The 19,430-nt window shown below is 49.8% G+C and overlaps 1 protein-coding gene across 21 annotated transcripts in view; it reads left to right on the plus strand.

Moving 5' to 3' along the window:
• The window catches only part of ZNF618 (zinc finger protein 618), a 184,133-nt gene extending 166,026 nt beyond the window's left edge, over positions 1–18,107 (plus strand). For all 21 annotated transcript variants that reach the window (XM_072842479.1, XM_072842457.1, XM_072842461.1 and 18 more), the window contains 2 exons: positions 9,351–9,452; positions 10,314–18,107. In XM_072842479.1, coding sequence (XP_072698580.1) covers positions 9,351–9,452; positions 10,314–11,830 — 1,619 coding nt within the window. In that variant the 3' untranslated portion in view covers positions 11,831–18,107. The remainder of the gene's footprint in view (positions 1–9,350; positions 9,453–10,313) is intronic.
• Positions 18,108–19,430: the final 1,323 nt, after the last annotated feature.

Consider the following 19,430-nt stretch of genomic DNA (forward strand, 5'->3'; position numbering starts at 1 on the left):
GGCAGTTGGGTGGAGGCCATTAAAATGCAAATCAAGGCTGTGCCTGTGGTGGCCCCGGGGCTCCCAAGCAACCCCGACTTGTTTTCTAGGGAGAGCTTTGGGCTGCTTTGTTCTGGTCCACTGCGGGCAGAGAATGCCTCGCTGCAATCCGGTGCAAAGCCAGCCTGAATCCCAGCCAGGCTGAGTCGGGATTAAAGGATTGACTCCATAGAGAAAAATTAGGCGTCATGATCTGCGCAGTTCACAGCGTCGCTGATAAGGGGGATCAGCCTCGAATAACACCAATCTCATTAAGAGGCTGCTGAATGGCACAGGGTAATTCCCCCTAATAAACTTCTTTTCTGGCCTGTAGGAAAATTTGTCTTGCCCCTGGTGACAGCTCCAGAGTCTGTTTTGGCAGTAATAATACCGCAGATCGCTAACGTTTAGTGAGCAATTACTACAGGTCAGACGAGGCTGTGTCATGAGATCTGCTGAACGCGCCGCCGGTCTCATCCCCATCTTAGAGATGATGAAACCGAGGCTCACGGATCAGAATCACGGGCCCAGAGGTGCACAGCGCAGCTTGTACACGGCATCTAACGTCGTGTGTGCCAGACCTTCCCTCGGAGCTGCTTCACCTCTCTGGGGCTTCAAGCTTTTCATCTGCGAAGTGGGCCAATCCGCGCTCCCACAGGCTGGGTGAGGGTCCTGGAGACGACACGTGTCAAATGTTGAGGGTCGTGGTACGTTCTCAGATACTGAACGACTACAGGTGCCTCTTCTCCCCGTCCTCTGCCAGGAACAGCAGCTTTCTCCTTCCTGCCCTGGTCCCTCCCCGGGAGATGGCCTGGACTCTGGCTTTGCATCTGGCCCTTTGCAGACGGGGCTGTGCGTGTGCCTCTGTGCTTCTTAGGGGAAAGGCACACTGAGTGAACTTTATTTTCAGCTCGAGCTATACATCAAGCCTCTTCACAGGGCATTTACCGAGGACGTCACCTGTGGCAGGACCAGTATCGGTGGGATACGGAGGGGGAAAAAAATGGTGTTTGAATCAACTGCTGCTAGACCTTGGTCTCCACCACCTGGTTGAGTCCTCTCCGTTCTGGGTCCTGCGGAAAAGCAAGAGGATGAGGGACTCCCCTGCAGCTTTCTAATGGGCTTCTTTTCGTTCATTTTATTTTTTTATTTTACTTTATTTTTTTTTTAAGATTTTATTTCTTGATTCATGAGAGACCTAAAGAGGCAGAGAGACACAGGCAGAGGGAGAAGCAGGCTCCACGCAGGGAGCCCGATGTGAGACTCGACCCCGGGTCTCCAAGATCACACCTGGGCCGAAGGCAGGCGCCAAAAGCGCCAAGCCACCCAGGTGTCCCTTTTCATTCATTTAAAAATTGGATTTATGAAGGGAGGATGTGACATACGTGGAACTCACCAGTTTGAAGAATGCAGTTTGATCATTTTGACAACCGGTGGTCATCTAATCACATCTCGATCAAGATGGGTATCATTAGCATCTGCCCCAGAAGTTCTCTCCTGCCTCTCTGTAGCCAGGCCCCTCCCCGACCCCAGCCCTGGAAGTCACTCTCTGCTGCTTCTTGCTGTAGTTTTGCTCTTACTGGAATTTTATAGAAATGGAATTACATGGTATTAAGTGTTTTGTGTCTGGCTTCTCTCAGGTAGCATACTTTTGGATTAACCTGTGTTCTGTGTTCCCGGGTACTCCTTTTTATTTCTGAGGAGGACATCCCCTGTTCGGGTATGCCATGATTTGTTTCTCCATGTCACCAATGGATGGGCATTTATCTCCAGTTTGAGGCTATTAGGAACAAACCTGCTGTGAACGTCCCAAGTACACATTTTTTGTGTGGACACGTGTTTTTCATTCTGTTGGGTGCACACCTGCGAGTGGAAATTCTGGGTTACACGATAACTCGTGTTGAATTGGGAATTGCCAGATTATTTCCACCAGGAGCTTGTACCACTTTTCCTTCCCCACAAACAGTGTGTGAGGGGTCTGATTTCTCCACGTCCGTCCAAGATACTTGCTATCATTTGACTTTTTGTTACAGCCATTCTCGTGCGCGCGAAAGGGTATTTCATGATGGTTTTCATTTGCATATTCCTGATGACTAATGCCATTGAACATCTTGTCTTATGCTTATTGGCCACTTGAATATCTTCCTTGGAGAAATGTCTGTTCAGATCCTTTGGCCATTTTTTAATTTATTTTTTTCTTTTTGTTGTTAAATTGTAAGTGTTCTTTACATATTCTAGATACATGATTTGCAAATATTTTCTACCATATTGTAAGTTGTCTTTTTTGATGTTTTCTTGATGCTGGCCTTTGAATCACAGAAGTTTTAAATTTTGGAGAAATCCATTGTTTTTTCTTTTATCATGTGCAATGGGTGTCCTTTTTTGTTTGTTTGTTATTGGTGTCCTATCTGAGAAACCAGAGTTTTAGCTTTTACGTTTATGAATATATTTCATTTTGAGTTAATTTTTGTATGAGGTATCAAGGAAGGGGTCATGCTTTATTCTTGTGTATGTGCATATCCAGTTGTCCCACCATCATTTTTTTAAAAGACCATCCTTTCCCCCATTAAATTGTCTTGGCACCCTTATCAAAATTCAGTTGTTTTTAAATGTGAGGGTTTATTTCTGAAATCTCAATTCTGTTCCATTAATCTGTATGTCTTCCTGTCCTACCACACTGTCTTGATTAGTATGTAGCTTTGCAGTAGTTTTAAAATCAGGAAGTGTGAGCCCTTCAACTTTGTTCTTTTTCAAGATCATCTTGGCCACTTTGCATCTCTTGCATTTCCACATGAATTTTAGGCTCAGCTTGTCATTTTCTCTTGAAAAGCCAGCAGGGATTTTAACAGGGATTGTGTTGAATCTAAAATAATTTGGGGAGTATTGCCGTTTTGACAATATTAAATCTTCCAGTCTATGAACACGGATTGTCTTTCCATTTATTAAAGTCATTTTAGAGTTCTTTCAACCACGTTTTTAGTTTTCAGTGTACAAATCTTGCTCTTTTGTAAATTTATTCCTATTTTATTATTTTGGATGCTATTATAAAATGGAATTATTTTCTTAATTTAATTTTTGGGGTGTTCCTTTGCTGGTATAAAGAAATAAAATTGATTTCTTCTTTGTTATGTGTTGATCTTGTTTCCTGCAACCTTGCTGAACTTCCTTATCACTTCTGATAGTTTTTTTTGTGTATGGATTCCATAAGATTATTTATGTACACATCCATGTTATCTGCAAATAGAGATCATTTTACTTTTCCTATTCCAATCTGGATGCTTTTTAAAATTATTATTTTTTCCTCCTTGCCCTGGCTAGACTCACTAATGCACATTGAATAAAAAAAGATGAGAATGAATATTCTTTTTTTTCTTTTTGAGAATGGATATTCTTGCCTTGTTCCTGATCTTAGGGGAAAAGCTTTTAGTGTTTACCATTAAGTGTGATTTTAGCAGTGGGTTTTTCATAGATGCCCTTTGTCTGGTTGAAAAAGTTCTCAATTCCTGGTTTGCTGATTGTTTTTATCATGAAAAGGTATTAGATTTTGTCAAATGCCTTTTCTGCATCTATTGAGATGGTCATGTGGTTTTGTTTTTTGTTCAGTTAACATGGCATCTTTGTACGTTGAACCAACTTTGTATTCCTGGAGTAACTCTCACTGTTACAGCTGGATTTGGTCTGCTGTTTTATTGAAGATGTTTGTATCTGTAGTCCTAAGAGATAGTGGCCTGTGATTTCTTTTCTTGTCATTTCCTTGTCTGATTTGATTATCAGAATAATATTTGCCTTGTAAAAAAAACTGTGAAATGTTCCCTCCTCTTCTGTTTCTGAGAAGAATTTGTGAAGAGTTCCTTTAACATGATTAGAATTCACCAGTGAAGCTGTCGGAATCTGGATTTTGCTTTTCTTTCTTTTTGTGGGAAGTATTTTGATTATTAATTCAATCTTCCATAGGTCTGTTCAGATTTTCTATTTCTCAAATTGGTTTTTGGTAGTTAATGTTTTTCTAAGAATTTGTTTATTTTATCCAAGTTACGTGATTTGTTGGAATACTGTTGTTCATAGTATTTCCTTAAAATCTGTTTAGTTTCTATCAAGTTAGCCGACTTAAATTTTTTTTTTTTAGATTTCCTTTTTCAAATCCAAGAAGTTTCTTTTTCTACCTGGTTAGGTAAGAGTTTATGTCATGAATGGCTATTGAGTTTTGTCACATTTTAAAAAAAAATTTACTTATTTTGAGAGAGAGAGAGCGTGCGTACACCTGGGGCGGGGTGGGGGGCAGAGGGAGAGAATCTCGAGCAGACTCTCCACCGAGCACAGAATTGATCCCACGGCCCTGAGATCATGACCCGAGCTGAAATTGAGTTGGACACCTAACAGACTGAGCCACCCAGGCACCCCTGAACTTTGTCACATTTTAATGTGTACTTATATCTATAGAAATCATTTTTCTTCTCATCTTCTCTTAGTATAGGGAATTGCACTGATTGGATTTATTTTTTTAACCTCAGCTTAACATTTCTGGGGTAAATTCCACCTAGTGATGATAATCTTTTAATATATCACTGTATTTAGTTTGCTAATATTTGGTTAAGGGTATTTATGTGTATGTTTATGAAGGATATTGGTTCGTAGTTTCTTCGCCTGCAGTGTTTTTCTCTAGTTTTGGATCAGAGTAGTGCCAGCCTCATAAAATGAATTGAGAGATGCTCTTCCCTCTCCATTTTCTGGAATAACGTGTGTATAATTTATATTACTTCTTTCTTAAATATTTGGTCAGATTCTCCAGTGAACCCAAATGGGATTTTTCTTTGTGACTGGTTATTTAACTATGAACTGAATTTCTGTAATAGATACAGGATTATTTCAGGCTATCTATTTCTTCTGGAATGGACTTTCCCTATTTTGTATCTTTTAGGTTATTTGTTTGCCTCACTTAAGGGGTTGAATCATTTCAGTCCTTCTAATATCTGTAGCATATATAGTAATACCTCCTTCCATCATTCCTGATACTAATAAATTGTGTCCTTTTTCTTTTGAAAATATTTTTGCCTCAAGGTTTATCCTTTTTTCTTCATGTCTACAAAGAACCAGCTTTTAGTTTCATTATTTTTCTCTATTGTATTTATTTTCTATTTTACTCTTTTTTGCTTTTAGCTGTGTGATTTCTTTTCTGCTTACTTCAGACTCCATTTACTTTTCCTTTTTAGATCTCTCTCAGGGTGGAAGTACTGATTTTAAACCTTTATTCTTTTCTAATGTAATTTTTTTAAAATTTATTTATTGATTCATGAGAAACACAGAGAGAGAGAGGCAGAGACATAGGCAGAGAGAGAAGCAGCCTCCTCGCAGTGAGCCCAACGTGGGACTCGATCCCAGGACCCGGGATCACACTCTGAGCTGAAGGCAGATGCTCAACCACTGAGCCACCCAGGAGTCCCTCTAATGTAATTATTTAATGCTATAAATATGCCCTGCTTTAGATGGATCCCATAAACTCTGAAAGGTTATATTTTAATGTTAAGTTCAAACCATTTTCTAATTTCCCTTATACTTTTTTTATCTGTGTGATTATAGAAGTGTGATGTTTATTATGCATATAGTTGCAATTTTTCCAAAGACCCATTTGTTACTCATTTCTAATTTTTAATTCAGTTACAGTCAGAGACCATATATGTGATTTCACTATATTTCTTCCTACCTCCTTTTTCTGGGAACCCAATTATATGTATATTAGGCTGCTTGATCTTGTCTACTCTCTGTTCATTTATGTACAGTCCTTTTCCTTCATTTGTAACTAACAATTACTCAGGGAAGAGAGTTGAAATCCCCAGTTACAATTGTGGGTTTGTCTACTTCTTGTTTCAGTGTTTGCTTCATGTGGAGATATATATATATATATATTTTTTTTTATTTATATTTATATTTAGGATTGTTATGTTATTCTTGGTATTTTGACCCTGTTGTCATGGTGTAGGGTCTCTTATTACCCCTGGTAATATTTCTTGTCCTGAGGTCTGGTTTTTTATTCTGTAAACTATCACAAACATCCCTAGCTTTCTTCTCTACTATTTGTATAGTATACCTTTACTTAGCCTTTTACCTTGTCTTCATATTTAAATAGATTCCTTATAGATAACCTATGGTAGAGTCATACCTATTTATTATTAAGTATGATCATCTCTAACTTTTCTTTGGAATGTAGAGACCGTTTGTATTTAATGTAAATTTAATATTATCGAGTTTAAATCTACCATCTTGCTATTTGTCAGACTCAGAAGAGTCAGTTGAGCTTTTATTTTTAATCCAGTTTGGGAAAACTGTGGCCATTTCTTCAGATATTTTTTTCTGCCTTTTCCTGGGACTCAAAATTATATGTATATGAAACTGTCTGATACTCTCCATGCTCTGTTCCTCATCTTCAGCCTTTTACCCTTTCTGTTTTTCATGTTAGGTAGTTCTCTTGCTCTTTCTCCACTGATTTTTTTCTTCTATGGCACCTGATCTTTTATCACATATGGTGTGTTTTTTCCCTGGACAATTTATTTTTATATCTACAAGTTCCCTTTGAGTTGGTTAGTTTCAGCTTTGGGTTTTTCACATCTTGCAGTTCTCTCCTGATGGTATGCATGTTTCCCTTCATGACTTTGAGCACATTTATGGTATTTATAACCACTGCTGTAAGCTCCTTACTGGATAATTCCATCATCTCTGTCCTTTGTGGCTCTATTTCTATTGAGTGGTTTTTCTCCAGGTTGATAGGTCATATTTTCTTACTATTTTGAATGCCTGATAAATTTTACTGTATAATCAACATTGCAAATTTTTATATCATTAGGTGCTAGACTTTGAAAAAGGATTGGACTTTGTTCTGGTTTACAGTTTAGTTACATAGGACCCCCTCAATACTTTGAAGACTTATTTTTAAAATCTATTATAGCAGAGGGGCTCCTGGGTGTCTCAGTTGTTTAAGTGTCTGCCCTCAGCTCAGGCCATGATCCCGGGGTCCTTGGATTGGTCTCCTTTGGGGTCCCTACTGAGTGGGGAGTCTGTTTCTCCCTCTCCCTCTGCCCCTCCCTCCCCACTCAGTTCTCTCTCTCCCTTCCTCCATCTCTTTTTTTCTAATAAGTATATAAAACCTTTTTAAAAAGTGTACCAGGACAGGTCTAGTGCAGCCCTTAATCTATGGTGAATTTTGCCCCATAGTGAGGCCACCCTACCCAATTCCTTATGCATTGTGGTGTCTCCCTTCTGGTTGAGGGAATGCAAATTATTTCCTCCCCACCCCCACTTCCTGCTTTCCAGTGATTCTTTACCCAGTCTTGGAGAACTTGACTCTGCACTTGGGCAGGTGAGTAAGTATTCAGCAGACTTCAGGGAACCCTACTAAAGGTCTCCAGAGCTCTTTCTTTAGGTAGCCCCCTCCTCTTTGGTGCTTTATCTGTAAATTCGAGCTCCCTTTGACCTCCCTAAACATTGGTTCCTGCCTCTTCAAATCAGTAAGACCACTGGGCTCTGTTCCAGCTCCCTGTCCCTATGCTGCAGCTTGGAAACTGCTTTCAGGCAAGCTGGACCAATCGTATTACTCAGCACATTTGTTCCTCTTTTTCTGGGGTCATGCTCCTGGGTTACCTGTCCGAAAGCAGTGGCATCATGATTGACAGTTGTTTGCAACTGGATGGAGAGCAATACCCATGGCAGGTTATGTTACATGGATGGAAGTGAAAGTCCCCTCTTCCTCTATCTTTGATGCGTAGGTTGGTTTGTTCCTGGACTTGCAAGTCTAAAATACAAATATAAACAGTATGTATAAAATTATGATGAGATCTTTTCCTTATGCATTTTCTTTTGTTATCACAGTCTGTGCAACCACCTTTCCTAGTGATTGTAATATGTTCCTTCAAGTGAATGTCTTGGAGTTTCTGTTGTTGTTGTTTGGGGGGTGTTCTTGGTTTTCTTTTTGTTTTTTCCTGGAGTTTCTTAATTAGCCTTGCAGGGCTGAACATGTACGTATTGGGGAAAACTCTTCTCTTGGTATGAAAGTTGTGGCCTTGGCCTCCAAGGCCTGATGCCTCTAATGGAGAAGGATGGAAGATATCTGGCTACCCCACACAGGTGTCATGGACCTATTCATATCCTTGGATTTGTGATTCTACCTATAAGATGATGTTGCAGGGAAATAAACCCACAACAACAGAAGCACAGAGAAATGATATTAGAATATTAGGCAAGTAGGTTCATAGCAGAACAGTAATATTGGAAACAGCCCAGAAACTCAGCACTTGGTGTGTGGTTCAGCAACCTGTGGCAAATTGTACAACAGAAGCCCATGTGGTCACTTGTGATGACAAGCATGTTACTCAGACCATGTCTACTCAGAAATGATTCTATAAAAATGCAAGGAGTAGCCCTGAAGGGAGGAGAATAGGCATGTGCTATTTTATCATCTCCCTCTCTCTTTCTCTATCTGAGAGAGAGAGAGAGAGAGAGAGAGTGCAGGCTGGGGACGGGGAAGGGCAGAGGGAGAGAGAGAATCTAAAGCAGACTCCATGCCAGCACAGAGCCAGACACGGGGCTCGATCCCATGACCCTGAGATCATGACCTGAGCCAAAATAAGAGTTGGATGCTCAACCAGCTGAGCCACCCAGGCGCCGGGCATGTAGCATTCATTTATGAGACAGTCACACATGCACAAGTAAACAAAAATTAGGAAAATGCATGGAACAGGCATTAGGAGTCAGGGGACCCGGGATCTTGGTCTCAGCCTTGCCTTTGTTTTTTTTGTGTGATCCAGGGCAAATCACCTGTATCTGGGCTTCAGTTTCCACATCTGACACCTAGGGCTCTGGTTTTGCTTTTTTCCTTTAAATTTTTTAGTAAATAAACTGAAAAGATAAACGCACTTAAGAGAAATGAGAGAATGTGAGGTCCCTTAGGCCACTCGCTAACTGATCCCCCTTGCCCATTTCTGAGCTGGAACATGTGGTTGTGTGTGGGTGTGGGGCTCCCCAGGTAGACTCCAGGGCAGCGGTTCCCACCCCCAAGTGCTTACTCTGCACCTGGCCTGCGCTCCAGCCTTTCCTTGCATTTTCTCTGGTCGGTCCTTCTGGCACGTGTGTCACATCCGTGTGCTCATCTGCATTTTCTCAAGTGACACCGTGGGGGCTTTGCAAGCATAATATGGCTTCCCGAGCAGGAGCCAGGATTTGGACCCAGGCCTGAGTCCTAGAGGCCTTGTTTGGACTTCACCCGCCATGCTGTAGTTCTTGTTTTGTTTGTTGGCGGGCCTCTTGCGCAACAGGGTCCCACGCTGTCCCCTTTGTATCCGCAGCGGACAACGAGAACAACATCGCCTCCAACCAGTCCCGATCACCACCTGCTGTCGTAGAAGAGAAGTGGAAACCCCAGGCCCAGAGGAATAGCGCCAACAACAGTAGGTCTCTCCCAGGCCAGGGCCCAGGGCCTCACAGAGGTCTGCCCCCTGCTCCTCTAGCCCCAGCCCCAGTCGCTCCCTTCTGCCCTCCCCCACCCCCAATCCCATCGCCTGTGCCTCTCAAGGTGATGCAAGACCGCATGCGAAGCTCTTATATACCCAAGACCTCATCCGTGGGAATTGTGACCTCACTGGACAGGCAGAAGGAAGCCCAGGGAGAGGAGGTGATCTTTTTGTGGTCAGAGAGCACATATTTAGTGATGGTCAGAAATGGAACCCACTCTCCACAATTCTCTTGGGTGCTCTTTCTTAAGATGCTGTGGCCTCATTTATTTTATTCACTAGAGAGTCCTTTATTAGAGGCAGGCAGTTCCCGTGTTGAGAAAAGTGAGACCAGTTGGCTTCTAAAGTCTAGGTGCCTGATACACGCAGCAAGTGTGTTGCATACGTACCCTTATGTTCTAGTCCCATGCTCATGGCAGGCATTGCTAGTCAATCCTAGAGTGTTACTCCTGTGAGAGTCACGTGTTAAAGACCACCAGCACCACCAGTTTGTGTGCAAGATGAAACCTCCCCATAATGCCTAATGCCAGATGCTTAGAGTAGTAGGCTGTTGCCAGATGAAGGAACCTCAGATGCCAGGTTTTTCTTTCTAAGGTTTTATTTATTTGACAGAAAGATAAGGAGCAAGAGAGCACAAGGGAGGGAGCTGCAGAGGGAGGGGCAGGGAACCCCATGTGGGGCTCAAACCCAGGACCCAGGGATCATGACCTGAACCGAAGGCAGATGCTTAACTGACTGAGCCACCCAGGTGCCCCCGGTGCTGGGTTTAATCACATCTCTCTCTGTGTCCCCTGCCAGCCATGAGCAGCGGTTTAACACCCAACAGCATGATCCCGGAGAAGGAGCGGCAAAATATCGCAGAGCGGCTGCTGAGGGTCATGTGCGCCGACCTGGGTGCGCTGAGCGTGGTGAGTGGGAAGGAGTTCCTGAAACTGGCCCAGACGCTGGTGGACAGTGGCGCCCGCTACGGGGCCTTCTCGGTCACGGAGATCCTGGGCAACTTCAACACACTGGCGCTAAAGCACCTGCCACGCATGTACAACCAGGTGAAGGTGAAGGTGACGTGCGCCCTGGGCAGCAACGCCTGCCTGGGCATTGGGGTCACCTGCCACTCGCAGAGCGTCGGCCCCGACTCGTGCTACATCCTCACGGCCTACCAAGCCGAGGGCAACCACATCAAGAGCTACGTGCTGGGCGTGAAGGGCGCGGACATTCGCGACAGCGGCGACCTGGTGCACCACTGGGTGCAGAACGTGTTGTCAGAGTTCGTGATGTCGGAAATCAGGACGGTGTACGTGACGGACTGCCGGGTGAGCGCGTCTGCCTTCTCCAAGGCCGGCATGTGCCTTCGCTGCTCAGCCTGTGCCTTGAACTCGGTGGTGCAGAGCGTGCTGAGCAAGCGGACGCTGCAGGCCCGCAGCATGCACGAGGTCATCGAGCTGCTCAACGTGTGCGAGGACCTGGCGGGCTCCACGGGCCTGGCAAAGGAGACCTTCGGGTCGCTGGAGGAGACCTCGCCGCCGCCCTGCTGGAACTCGGTCACAGACTCGTTGCTGCTGGTGCATGAGCGCTACGAGCAGATCTGCGAGTTCTATAGCCGCGCCAAGAAGATGAACCTCATCCAGAGCCTCAACAAGCATCTGCTCAGCAACCTGGCGGCCATCCTGACGCCCGTAAAGCAGGCGGTCATCGAGCTGAGCAACGAGAGCCAGCCCACCCTGCAGCTGGTGCTGCCCACCTACGTCAGGCTGGAGAAGCTGTTCACGGCCAAGGCCAACGATGCGGGCACCGTCAGCAAGCTGTGCCACCTCTTCCTGGAGGCCCTCAAGGAGAACTTCAAGGTGCACCCGGCGCACAAGGTGGCCATGATCCTGGACCCGCAGCAAAAGCTGCGGCCCGTCCCGCCCTACCAGCACGAGGAGATCATCGGCAAGGTGTGTGAGCTCATCAATGAGGTGAAGGAGTCCTGGACCGAGGAGGCCGACTTCGAGCCCACGGCCAAGAAGCCCCGCTCCGCCACGGGCGAGAACCCCGCAGCTCAGGAAGACGATCGGCTTGGGAAAAACGAAGTGTATGATTACCTGCAGGAGCCCCTCTTCCAGGCCACTCCTGATCTCTTCCAGTACTGGTCGTGCGTTACCCAGAAGCACACGAAACTCGCCAAGCTGGCCTTCTGGCTGCTTGCGGTTCCGGCCGTGGGGGCCAGGAGCGGGTGTGTAAATATGTGTGAGCAAGCCCTTCTGATCAAAAGGAGGCGACTGCTCAGTCCAGAAGATATGAACAAACTCATGTTTCTGAAATCCAACATGCTTTAAGACTTCAGAACAATAAGAAGAGAAAAGAAGAGAAAAAAGAAAGAAGAGAAACGTTAGAAGAAAAAAAAACCACAAACACACACACACATAACACTGTCGCAAACAAAGAAAAGGAATTTAAGTTCTAAACACTGTGGACCTCATTATAAACGCCCCCCTGGAAACTTAAGTGCTTTTTCAGTGTGTGCGTGCATGTGTGTGTGTGCACGCCCGCCCGCCCGTGTGCGGATGCATCCGAGCACGCGTGCCGTGGGTGTGCGGTGTGGGGCGCGGGGGCCCTGTGCTCACCTGCGGGGCCGCCGCAACCTCACGCACCCGTGCACACACACACACTCACGCAACCCTGGTGCGTGCACACACGCCTGCCCGTGGGCACGTGTGCATTAAGCCAGGTGTGTCAGGAAAGCTGAGTGGGAAAGAGGGAAGACACTTCACCTCCTTTTCTCAGTGAGGGGGCTCGAAAGACTCCGTTTTCAGGTGTGCAGATTGGTAGGAAGCTGATGTTGTAAAATGTTCAGGCAGCTGAGATCTGAAGTGACTTGACGCTCTCTGTCCTTGACCCCGTGCGCCCCCCACCCCCCCCGCCCCTCCCCGCCCCCGACCCCCCGCCTGCACCCACCCCGCCCCGGCTGCTCTGCCATGGATTCTCCAAACTGCATCAGATGGACAGTTTCTGCACTGGACTTAGTTCTCGTTCACCTTCAGGGCATTGAGCTGTTGCCTTCGAGACACCCATGGGTGTTCCCGGGGCAGCCGCCTTAGAAACACACCTATCTATCTCCCCAAATCAGGAAAGGAGACTTTAAGAATATAAAGCTGACTTTTTGCTTTTTAATATAAGATAGAAAAAAAAAAGACATTTTTTAAAGAAGCATAGAGACCGTCTCCACTCCTTAATAATGTTTTTTTCCTAACGTTTTAGCAGTTTTTACCTTTTATTTTTTTTCTTTCCAGATTTGATTTTAGACTCTGCTAGGAGGCACTGAATGTCTATAACTTATATTTTGGAGGTTTTTTGTTCGTTTGTTTTTTTCCTCAGTTGCCCTTTTTGTTCCTCAAATCACACTGTAAACTAGCTCATCTCAGTGGTATATTCAGTAGCCTGAGGTTTTTATCAGCCCTCCCTGTACAGGCCCATTTTCATGTATTCGAACAGCCGAGACCACGAACTCGGCTTTGCTGTTTGGAAACCAGGAGTGGGGTTGGCGTCACACGTTTCGCAGACGCGGGGTTCGGTGGAAGCCATAGGGGCCGCATGTGGCTCGGGAGTTCTCCTGAATGTACGCGCGGGAGCCGCCCTCCTGGTTTGCTGTGTCTGGTACCGCGAATGTCTGACTTCTATACCCAGAGTGCATTACACTACTCGCCACACCACGGACGCTTCCAGCTCAGCAGGGACTCCCGCGTCCATCCGTGTTCATGTCCGTCTCACCTCAGACCACGGCCCCTCTCCCCTCCCCCTCCCCGGGGCCCCCGGGGGTTCTGGTCGTTCTCTGGCCCACGCCCTGTTGGGGGGGACTCCCCACACACACACCTGAGCCTCCTTCCACGACAGTAGTTGAGCTGGTGCCTTGCGGGCCAAACAGTTGTCGTCTTGAGGGGGGAATGGCATCAGGCCACATTGAACTTGAGGCTGTGCAAGATGGCTTTGCTCTCCATGAGCAGTTTAGGTTCTACACACTCGGTCCAGATGCCAAGACGGTGGCCCCTCTGCCCTCCTGTCGGGGTCAGCACGCCACCCCAAGCCCCCACCCCCAGCCCCGTGAGTAATGTGCTGGTGGCCCCGTGGCCCCCACTCTCCGGTGCCCATGGCTGGGGGATAGATGGTTACACCGCGGGCTTCGGGCTAAGAACAGCCACCATCGTGGAGGGCTCCTTGGCAAAGGCACGTTTTACCATTTTGAGGGTTGACTTAAGTCCGCTCCATCCCTTCCTGGAAACAAAGCATTACTTAGCAGTGAGATACCTCGACTCCAAAAAGCACTGTACAACAGCCCCCTCCTCGGCTCGCGGCAGCTCGGGAAGTCAAGCTGGCTCAAAAACTCGAAAAGGCTCAGGACTGTAGACCAGAACGGTGTCCCTGGGGGGCCGTGCCTGCTCGAGTCACCTCATGAGAACTGACCCGGCTTTTCCCTCCAAGTCTCGGACATACTGAAATGTGTCAGAACGGGCCGTCGGCACCTTCGCTCCAGCAGGCCGTGGTCTCAGGAACCAGTGTGCCCTTGCCTCTCCTGGAGAAGTTCTAGAGATTTCCCCCACGTTTCCAGCCGGGGTCACACCACCAGAGGAGCCTCCATCTGTGCTGGACAGTCACCTGCTGTCACTTTCTAGAGAGCGTGGGAGCATCCGCATACCCTTTGATCCAACCTTTGCGGACGTTCTGGAAGGTGGCTGCAGGGTTGCCCAGTGACAGCTGTTTTGCTTTGCTGCTGGGGAGCGGCCCTCGACCTGGCACTTGGAACCACGCGAGGAGGGACCAGAGCTGCCCACGCTGCGTGGTTGGTGGGAGCAGGGCTGTTCTGGCGACGCCCCATTGTTGGGCCAGTAGGTCAGGAAACAGACCTTTCTCTTTGTTGCAAAGCCATGGGAGGCCGAGCCCGGACGTGCAGTTAGAGCACTCGCAGTCTCGTGGGGACGCGGGCACGTCTGCCCTCCAGAATGAAAACTCAAGTCCGTCTAGTTACACTCTGGGTGTCGAGTTATCGGTGTCACCCCGTTCTCTTCTTCCTCCCCACCTCCGTTCAACCCTCCGGGCTTGGCTTGCTCTGCAGGTAGAAGGTAGACGCCACTGGGCGCCCTGGAAGCTGCCTCGTGGGGCTGGCCCCATCCAGATACGGTGACAAGGTGGCAGGCGGTCCTCTGTCTCTTGCAGCCGCCGGTTCCCCAGAAACTGGGCGTCACCGACAGGAAAGGCTGCATCAAGGTGCCCTACGGTCGGCTTTCTCACACAGGCAGTTCCCAGAGTGCAGATCTCGCTGCAGTGAACCGCTTAGTAAAACCCAAAGATCTCACAGGTCCAGCCACTGGCGGCCCCTCGTTTCCAGCAATAGCCACCTGATCCAGATTCTAGTTTAGCCAAAGGATTGAGGTAGACTCTTCATCTCATCTCCCGGCACCTCCCCTGGTGCCGACCATCAGGAGGATGTGTCCTGCTCCCCAGTTCTGTGACCACAATGGGACTTCCCACCGCAGGCCCTCGGTTGCCAGCAGACCAGGGGATGGGGCCGTTTCTGCCGTGTTCTCGGCGGCTCTTTGGTCTTCTGCTGGCTCGGACACGGCTCGCCTCAAGCCATTCCCAGGACAGAAATGGTCTTGTTTTGACATAGGTGGACCCCAGAGGGGAGATGGAGAGAACACCCCCTCCATCCTGCAGGGTGTTCTCCCCTCATCTCACATCCGCTGGCTTCACCCCCCCCCACACACTCCCCCTCCCCCCACCTCCAAATCCCAGGCCAAGGACTGCAGCCTTCTGGGTGGTCGTTGTGAGCAAGGCTGGGCACAGATGCTCTTGTCCCAATACTGCTCTTCCCTCCCTGGGCCCGGGCCCAGGAGCCAGGCCTCAGCGGTCAGAAACCAGGAAACAGAAACAGAGGGCCACTTGAGCTAAGCGGCCCCTGCTGGTGCTTCCCCTTGGGGGGTCCAGGGCGCAGAAAGCCGCTGCCCCGTCTGTGAGCTAGGAGGCTTGGCCCCCTGATGGCCTCCGGTTGGTGTTGGGATTGGCCCTCCGTGGGGACAGGGGCCGAAGGTTTCCTGGAGGAGAGAACTGTCCGAGGAAGGACCTCCTTTTTACACCGGGTCTGTAAGCTGCCAAGTGTTCTCCCCTTGAGTTTGTTCCTTTATCTCCTGCACTTTCAAGACACACCAGGGAAAAACTCTGCAAGGCGTGTTTTCCACTGTGAAGCCGAACCTCTGCCTTCCGGAGCCCCCCTGTGCTTGCACGAGGCCACCTGCTTCTGCCCGGCTCGGCCTGGACCCCTTGGGCACCTGGAGAGACGTCAGGGCCGCAGCACATACCCTCGAGGGCGCACGTTCCCAAGCAAGGTTTGGGAGGAAGCTGGGGTGCGGATGGAGAAGGGAGGTCCCGTGAGAAGTGGCCCAGAAGGGACCGTGCCTGGAGGTTGTCACCATGATGATGTGCTCGCAGAGACGGGAAGAGGGGGCGCCCTGGGCCTTGGGGACGGCGGCAACGCCCATGTCCCCGGGATGCACCTGGCGGGGAGCCCCTAGAGAGGCGGAGTCGGGCTCGGGGTGTCCCCCGGAGACGGTAGGCGGGGGCTCCTGGCTCGGCCCCCCGGATCCAGCTGGGCCTGCCCCGCTCTTCACTGTGGCTAATGTTTGCTAGGCCAGTTATGGTGAACCAATGATACGGTGTTGTGGTTTTTTTTTTTTTTTTTTTTTTCCCCTCTTATGTTTCCCTCCCGGGTTCCCCTCTTCAGGGTTTTCTGGAGGAGTTTGTTGCCGTCATTCTGTTTTTCTTCCTCTCTCCCTTGGGGGTGAGGCCCGTGGTCAGCAGAGGCCCGCCTCTCCCTGGAGGGCCCCGTGCTTTCTGGGCGAGGAGGCACCTGCTCCCGCTCCGATGAGGGTGAAGATCCGTAGGGCACTGTCTGCTACATTCACGTCCCCGCCGCCGTCGCCGCCACCCCGGGTGTCGCTTTCAAGATCCAGCTCCGCACAGAGGAGGACCTGCTAGGTCTGCAGCTGGGCATCCGCACCGGGACCCCCGAGGGTCCTTACGCCCCCGCGCGTCCCCACCGGGCACCTTGACTCTTCGAACCAAAGTTCCTTAAGGGGCACAGCCCAGCCTTGTCCGCAACCTCAGGGGCCTGGGATCCCTGGGCGCTTCCTGAAGCCCAGGCTGGCAGAGACCGGGGGTCCGAGACCGGCTGGAAGAGGCCTCCTCCCGCAGCCCAGGTGCCAGCCGGTCCCCGCCCGGGGCCCTCCCACGGTGGCCCGGCCCGGGGGCCCGGGGGGGGGGGGGCCGGGGCTCGCCGGCCAGGACAGAGGGGACCCGCCGGGCGGTGCGTCCGGGGCCATTCAGATCCCAAGCATCAGGAAATCATTTTGTACAACCACCCGAAGCAGAGATATTTTTTAAAAAGCGTAAATTATTTTCGGTTGTTTTCTGATCCTACCTTTTTCTTTCTCTTACCCCCCCTCCCCACCCCCGCAACGTCACATCGGTGATTCTTTCACATCAGGTAAATCTCGAGAAAGCCTTGGCGCCCCTCCCTCCCGCGCCCCGCTCAGTAACCACGTGCGTGCACCCCCGTCCTTTCTCAGTAGTTAAGACGTTCTAGGCAATACCATGGACACATCTGACTGTGTCTCTCTCTCTCTCTCTCCGAGTGCAAGAAACTCAAGTCATCTTAAAAAAAAAAAAATACAAAAAAAAATTTACAAAAAAACAAACACAAAAAAAATATCTTTTTTAGGCCAGAGTTTTCTACAGGTATTAATGAATATTTTTCTTAATCCTTATAAGTTTTATGTGTTTAATATTTCTTAATACCGGTAGCATTAATTTATACTTTTGTAGCAACACAATATTTTTATAAACAGCCAGTGCTTGGCTCCCGTCTCCACGAGGGGTTTATGCAGGGCCATCTTGGGACTCTGTGTACCATGTACTGTATTTAAAAAAAAAAAAGTTACCTAGTGTCACCCTTGCTGTGTTAATTAACAAAAGACGTTGTTTGCGGTCTCCTGTGTCGTTGGTGTGGATCCAACAGCTCTCCAAGGAGTCACGTTGCATGGGGGTTGAGTTGACGGTTCTTGTGATCTGTAAAACCCCCGAGACCAAACTTGAGGGTTTATTTAGGGTTTTCTGTTTGTCCTTTGGGTTTTTCGTTTCACTTTGTTTTGGTACCGTTATCTCCATTTACAGCCAAAATCAGTTTCGTGATGTTTAAAACTTTTTCTGATGTCAAATGGAGGAAAGGAACAGGAAAAAAAGAAGAAAAGAAAAAAAAAGATTTTTACAGAGTAATAAAATTTAAAACTGAGCTGTTTAAATGTTGCTGTTTTTACCTGTCTGTTCTCGTCCGAAAGTGGGCCATTCCCAGGAAGAAGAGGAAGGTTCCACTTGGTTCCTTAAATCGCCAAAAGCCCTAGCCCAGAATTCACCCCCCAACCCCCCCGAATTCTTGCAACATTATTTCCCAGTTGGTTGATGCCAAGGCAAAAAGACATCCTTTTAATGGTTAGAGAGGATCAGTTACTTAAATGATTTCATGTCGGTGTTGTATTTATGGTTTTACAATAAAACAACCTTTAGGAAGATGGTGGTGTGTGGTGGTCTTTCTTGGGTTTGGCGTGGGGCCATGTCACCCAGTGAGGAGCGGGGGCCCTGGGCGTGACCGGGCCGGAGTCGGTGCCCAGGGACGCGGCGGGCGCGGGGGTCAGCCCCTAGCCGAGCCCGGCTCAGCCCACGGGGCCTTGCTTGCGGAGACCATCGGCCCAGGGAAGAGGGTGAGCTTGACCTGAGTCCCTCATGTGCACTGTTTGCCCCTCGTGACCCTGTACCCAGCAGCCTTGGATGACGCCTGTGACCCACGCACGTGCGCTTCGGGGCACCGGCCTGGGCGGACTTCACGGGCCTCACCCAGAGCCTCACACCCCAGACACGCGCACATCGGTGCTTCCAGTCGAGCTGAGGGCAAGTCCGAGGAGAGAAGATGCCACCAGAAGGCGAGCAGGGCCTGAGGGGCCGCAAGGGTGACCCCTGAGAGCGGGTGTGCGCTGTCCGCTGTCCGACGCTCCGCCCCAAGGCCCACCGTCTCGCCGCGGCCTTGCCTCGGCCGCCGCGCTCTCCCCGGGCAGGACGTGCTTCGTGGCCCATCAGCTGCCCCAGGAGCACGGGGAGCGCGGGGAGCACGGGGACCGCGGGGAGCGGGCTGTGGGCCGGGCCCCTCGCAGGGGCGTGGGCCTTCCCGTGGGCGATGCCTGCGACGCGGACCGCGGGGACCTCTCGCAGGAGCGGCTGGCGTGTCCTCGGGGAGGTCCCACGCGGGGCAAGACAAGTCGGGAGTCCCGGCGGCCGGGAGCTCGGCGTCGCGGTGCCAGAGGGCCCAGGGCGTGGCCCAGACCTCCCCGCGGCCCAAGGGCCAGCCTCGGGCCGTGGAGGGGACATTACTAAGCAGCCCTGGATTTGGTGACAGGTGTGACCAGTACCCTTAAGGTGAGACTCCCCAGGAACCACGGGATTACAAAAACCCCTGACGAGCCAGCACCGCACCTCCCAGCGGCAGGGGGCGGGGGACAGGTGACCTCTGTTGGGGCGCAGAGCCAGTCTCTTCCCCGAGCGCCTCGCCTGTGTCCTGCCCGAGAGGCCTGGCGGTGGCCCATGACCGGCACCGTCCTCGGGACCGGCCTCTGTTGCGGCTGGAAGCCCAGGCCTGGGCCTTCGGGGGACACGGGGGTCTTCGTGGGGTCCGGTGGAGCGGGCCGCCCGGCCTTCCGCGGTTCTCGTCCCTGCCCCGGGGCTCGTCCCCTCCCTCCGTCCTTCCCCGCGGGACTCCGGCCCATGGGCTGGTGGCCCAGGACGGCCCCTCGGGCGCTGGTCTCCCCCGGGAGGGGCGCCCACCCCGGCCGCGGGCCTGCT

Source organism: Canis lupus, chromosome 10 (assembly GCF_048164855.1).
Source record: "Canis lupus baileyi chromosome 10, mCanLup2.hap1, whole genome shotgun sequence".
Taxonomy (NCBI): domain Eukaryota; kingdom Metazoa; phylum Chordata; class Mammalia; order Carnivora; family Canidae; genus Canis; species Canis lupus.